General features: G+C 30.2%; 1 protein-coding gene across 1 annotated transcript; it reads left to right on the top strand.

Annotated features, from left to right (window-relative positions):
• The first annotated feature begins 1,384 nt into the window (after positions 1-1,384).
• LOC139870278 (transcription factor bHLH112-like) lies at positions 1,385-4,868 on the top strand. The gene is made up of 7 exons (XM_071858113.1): positions 1,385-1,720; positions 1,911-2,343; positions 2,540-2,650; positions 2,806-2,871; positions 2,992-3,057; positions 3,162-3,212; positions 4,379-4,868. The coding sequence occupies exons 1-7, from the start codon at positions 1,482-1,484 to the stop codon at positions 4,529-4,531; spliced, it is 1,119 nt and encodes a 372-aa protein (XP_071714214.1). The 5' UTR covers positions 1,385-1,481; the 3' UTR covers positions 4,532-4,868.
• Positions 4,869-5,278: the final 410 nt, after the last annotated feature.

The raw sequence follows: 5,278 nt of genomic DNA, 5'->3' as shown, positions 1-5,278 counted from the left end.
ATTAGCTAGATTGAGATCTTCTTCGCGAGGATGGCTTATGAGTCGGTCGACATTAAATGTGACTTCATCATTCCCAACTCTTAATTTCAGTGATTTCTCGTGTACATCAGTTATGGCCTTGGCAGTATTCAAGAATGGTCTGCTAAGTATGAGTGGGACCTTCGTGTCTTCCTCAATATCCATAATGACGAAATCAACGGGAAATGACAACTTATCTACTCTGACTAGGACATCCTCAGTTATTCCTCGAGGAATCTTGACTGATCTGTTCGCGAGTTGGATAGTCATTCTGGCAGGTCTTAAGTCATTAAGTCCTAGCTTTTTAAATAATGAATAGGGTATTAGGTTTACACTGGCTCCTAAGTCTGCTAACACCTTACTGATTTGGACATCTTGCAGGTAGCAAGGTACTGTAAATCTTCCTGTATCTCCTAACTTCGGGGGAATACCGTGTTGTAACACTAATGAATATTCCTCACTTAAGGGTAAGCTAACTATCTCTCTTAATCTCTCTTTGTTTGAAAGTAATTCTTTGAAAAATTTAGCGCAGTTTGACATTTCTACTAAAGTATCTACTAGTCATACATTCAAATGCAGATTTTAAATAATATCCCAATACTTGGAGAATTGTGCTTCTTGTTTTTCCTTCCTAAGCCTACCTGAAAAAGGTATGCGGGCTCCCGGAATAATTTCCGGAGCTTTAGAATAGATAGATTCAGGTGGATTGACACCAGGTTTAGGACATGTACTACTTACGGCGCATTATCATGTTGTAATCATGGTTTAGGCATGGGCAGGTCACGTATGATACATTTATACGGAGCACTCGAGTATGCGCATCATTAATTGTATTGATATTGATTATTGATTATTGATTATTATAATTAAAGAAAATAAATAAAATCTCATATGTTAATTAATTAACGATACAAAATTAGGTTATAAGAAAAAATATAATATTAATAACATTAATATTAATATTAATCTATGTTTTTAGAGAATAAACAATATGTGAATTTGTAAATGGACAAACAGAAAGCGAGAAAACGTAGTCATCATCACTTATCTTAGACAATACGAAATTCACAACTGTTGCATTTAATATTAATATTAATATTATTAATAGTACTCATATATATCTAAAAAATAGTTGTTTAATATGACATATATAAATAAGTATTATATATAATATTTTTATTAGGACAAAAAGTTTTCTCGAGACTAGAATTATTTTAATATTATATATAAAATATATTTTGGAAATTAATATAAATAATGAATTTATTTTTGACTCAATTCTATTCTATCACTTTTCAAAATGTCAACCATATTCCAGTATTATACACCCTCCGTACATTAACTAATATTTCAGATCCTATTCCTATACAAATTTATACAATTTTTATTCTTATTATATATAAATTAAACTGATCAACTCACTTTCTTTGTATCAAGTGTTTAGTTGTTCAACAAAACTTCTCATGGCAGAAGAATTTCAGGCAGAGCTGGTTTGTGGTGGAAACTGGCGGAGTTCACAGTTTATGGGCAACTATGGAAGCTGTTGGCAACAAAATGAATTTATGAATTACGTTAAAACTAATCCAACCGATGAGTGTTCAGGTGGTTGTGCCACCGCTATATTGCCGGATTCTGCCATTCAGATAATGGGTTCTTCACCATCATCCACAACTAATAATTGGGATCAAGCTTTATTAATGATGTAAGCATACTGAACCACAACACAATTTGAGCTTCTTTTACTTTGTCTTTCAATTATTGATGAGCACAACTTTATATTCCACTAACAAATAATGGTCCATAGAATAGAATAGAATTCTTTTGTAATTATATGAACCAAAAAAAGTACTTCATTTCTGATGAATTACTTTTGTTTATATACTTTTTGTTAGCAATGAAAGAAATGGTGAAGACAGTTACAATCCAACCCTACCTGAAATCTTGAACAACTTATCGGCCGACGGCCAGGAAACTTCAAATTTCATGGCAACAAATTCTAGTGATTGTAATGGAAATTTGGTTACTACTAATTCGTATGATGGTTACCCTTCAAGTTTGTTGCTTCAAACTTTCATCGAAAGTACATCATCAGCACAACAACAATCTGTATATGATGTTAATCTTGTTACAAGCATGCCTGGATTCTCTTTTTTGGAAAAGTCAAAACAACAAGTTGTTGGAGGTTTAGAATTGGCCAACAAGGTACCTTTTTGGAACTCATCCATGTTGGATTTAAATGAAAATCAAGCAGGAAATTTCACTTCAACACTGCCTCAATATCTTTCTTCCGCATATGGAGAAAAAACTAATTGCGCTAACATGAAGGTATATATATATATATATATATATATATATATATATATATATATATATATATATATATATATATATATATATATATATATATATATATATATATATATATATATATATTACATATAACTAATTAAAAGATTATATATATTCATGGGATTAAAAATTAGGGTTTCCTTAAAAACTTTGTTATTTTTCTTCAATTTAGTCTCAAATTGAAGAAATTCCAGACTTGGGATCATCAATAAAGAAAAGTTCCGTTGAAAAAACGTTCAAGCGACCTCGTCTTGAAACACCATCACCATTGCCAACTTTTAAGGTACGTATTGCTTGAAATTGCTAATATTAAGTTTAATCATCTTGAGATAATACACTTGAAATGAGTTTATATATATATATATATATATATATATATATATATATATATATATATATATATATATAACTCTAGTTAAGTACTAGCGATTTTTACAGGTTCGAAAAGAGAAATTAGGGGATAGAGTCACTGCACTTCAACAATTAGTTTCGCCTTTTGGAAAGGTAGTACTCTTGATCTTGATGATCATTTGAATATAGATTGTTTTCCTTAGAAAAAAAATAATAATTTTGATATCCATTTAAGTGAACATACAATCTTAGATATCATAACTTGATTTACAGACAGATACTGCATCGGTTCTCTATGAAGCCTTCGAGTACATTAAGCTCCTTCATGATCAAGTCAATGTATGGTTTTGTTTATATATATTTCTAAAGTATGATATATCATATAATATATTTATACAATCAAATTTAATCAATTTTAACTTGCTTATGTAACTAATTTTCAGGTGCTAAGTACCCCCTATATGAAAAATGGAACTGAAATGCAACATCAACAAGTAAGATATACATATGTTTATAAACACGTCTAAAACAATAGTCCTTCCGTCTTATATTTATTGTTTTCTGAAAAAACTTACACGATTTGAAAAAAAAAAAAAAAAAAATTGCTGTCATATGTACTTTTTGTTAACTTTTCGATTTTATCTATTAATTTTTATCTACTTTTTTGTTTTACATGCATCTAAGAGAGACATATAAGAAATTTACATTATTATTCTTGTCTATTTAAGAAATTGGACATTTAATTTGGAATTATACAAAATCAAATAGTGAATAGTTAAATATAAGACGCATATATATATATAGTGGTAGGATCAAGATGGAAGTAACCATTCAGGGGGAAGCGGGGAGAAGCAAAAACTTTTTTTTTCGTTTTTTGAAAAAACTTTGTTCACGAACATTATAGATGAGATGAAAATATGAACATTTAGTAGAGACACTTTTTGATAAAATTTTTTTATTTTGGCGGGAAAACGCTCGAAGTAGTAATATATAACAATTATCGTGTTTTTCAAGCGTATTTTGAGGTTTTAGCTATTGGGGTTTAGATATTAAGGTTTAGATATTAGGGTTTATAGGGTTTAGATATTAGGGTTTAGAAATTTAGGGTTTAGGGTTTAGATTTAGGGTTTAGATTTAGGATTTATATTGAGTTTTTTAACACGAACGGTTTAGAGTTTAGGGTTTAGGGTTTAGGGTTTAGGGTTTGGGGTTTGGTGTTTTGGGTTTATGGAATAAACCCAAAACACCAAACCCTAAACCCTAAACTCTAAATCGGGCTAAATTTTACTTCACAAAACATGAAGAAAAAAAACGTTCATATTCTTCACGAACAATATTATATTGAATGTTATTTTTGTCGATCGTTTTTCCGCCTAAATAATAACATTCATCACGAGGTGTCTCTTCTAAATGTTCATATTTTCGTGTGATCTTGATGCCGGAAAAAAAAAATTTCAAAAAAAACCAATTTTTTTTTTTTGCTTCCCCCCGCTTCCCCCGATTGATTACTTCCCCATTCCTGCCCATATATATATATATATATATACATCTCTGATCAATTTCTTTTACCTTTTTTGGCAATTAACTTATTAGTCACATCTTTAGAGTTATTTTACGTACATTGAGCATTTTCCTTTATTTAATTACTATTCACATTTAGAGTCACAACAAAGTGAAAGATGTTACTGAAGGAGCTAAAAAGGAGTTAAGGAGTCGGGGACTTTGCTTGGTGCCAATAGCGAGTACTTTTCCTGTTGCTACGGATACATCACCTGATTATTGGACATCAAGTTTTAGAAACTCGTTCAAATAAACACAATAAGAATTCAGCGAAACTCGTACTTGTGCTCCCGGCCATTTGTTGTTCTATGTTCTCCGAAAAATGAGGACGACTCTCGAGTTTTTTTCATTATTTTGATCACAACGAATTAGTTGAAATAGCGAAAAAATTAAAGAAACGTTATCATAAAGTTTAGAAAAGAATGTGAGCCACGTATTGGAGTAGTGTAGAACAACTACAATAAAAGAGTTGTAAGAAGATACATTAAAAAAGGAGGATATGAAAAGAAAAGCTACAAAGTGATACTTGAAAGACAACCAATCGCCAGTTTGATGTAGGGTTCGCAAATGATTAGGTTTCTATTTAAAGGATTACAAATGTAAAGTAGTTGTATTTGTAGTAGTTACTAATAAGTTGGTTGTGTTAGTTGCTAAACTTTTAGAAATCAACTACTACTACTATTTTGTGCACGCATTTGTACTTATTTCCCTTGAAAAATGGAAATTTGAATTTTAATAAAAATCATGCTACCTGTTTAATAGCTATTTTAAGTATCCATTACTTTTCATATATATAAACAGGCTTCAATTAAACTATTTACTATTTTCCAATTTTTTCTAGTGACAGGTTGCCGAAAAATAGTTCAAAATGACCAAAATTTTCACTAAAAATCAAATCAGAAAGTTAAAATACCCAACAATCTGATTTGCAAATATACCGACGACATATAAATATATAAAATAATTAAATGTATAAATCTTCAGAGGACTCGTCCGTAAA

Source organism: Rutidosis leptorrhynchoides, chromosome 1, assembly GCF_046630445.1.
Source record: "Rutidosis leptorrhynchoides isolate AG116_Rl617_1_P2 chromosome 1, CSIRO_AGI_Rlap_v1, whole genome shotgun sequence".
Taxonomy (NCBI): Eukaryota; Viridiplantae; Streptophyta; class Magnoliopsida; order Asterales; family Asteraceae; genus Rutidosis; species Rutidosis leptorrhynchoides.
This window is presented reverse-complemented; position numbering and strand designations above follow the sequence as displayed.

Bases quoted from the DNA above. Each gene is read 5' to 3' on its own strand.
- LOC139870278 (XM_071858113.1), top strand. From the start codon at position 1,482: ATGGCAGAAGAATTTCAGGCAGAGCTGGTTTGTGGTGGAAACTGGCGG. The intron at 2,344-2,539 runs GTATATATATAT...TCTTCAATTTAG, and splicing joins CTAATTGCGCTAACATGAAG to TCTCAAATTGAAGAAATTCC. The intron at 3,213-4,378 runs GTAAGATATACA...ATTCACATTTAG, and splicing joins CTGAAATGCAACATCAACAA to AGTCACAACAAAGTGAAAGA.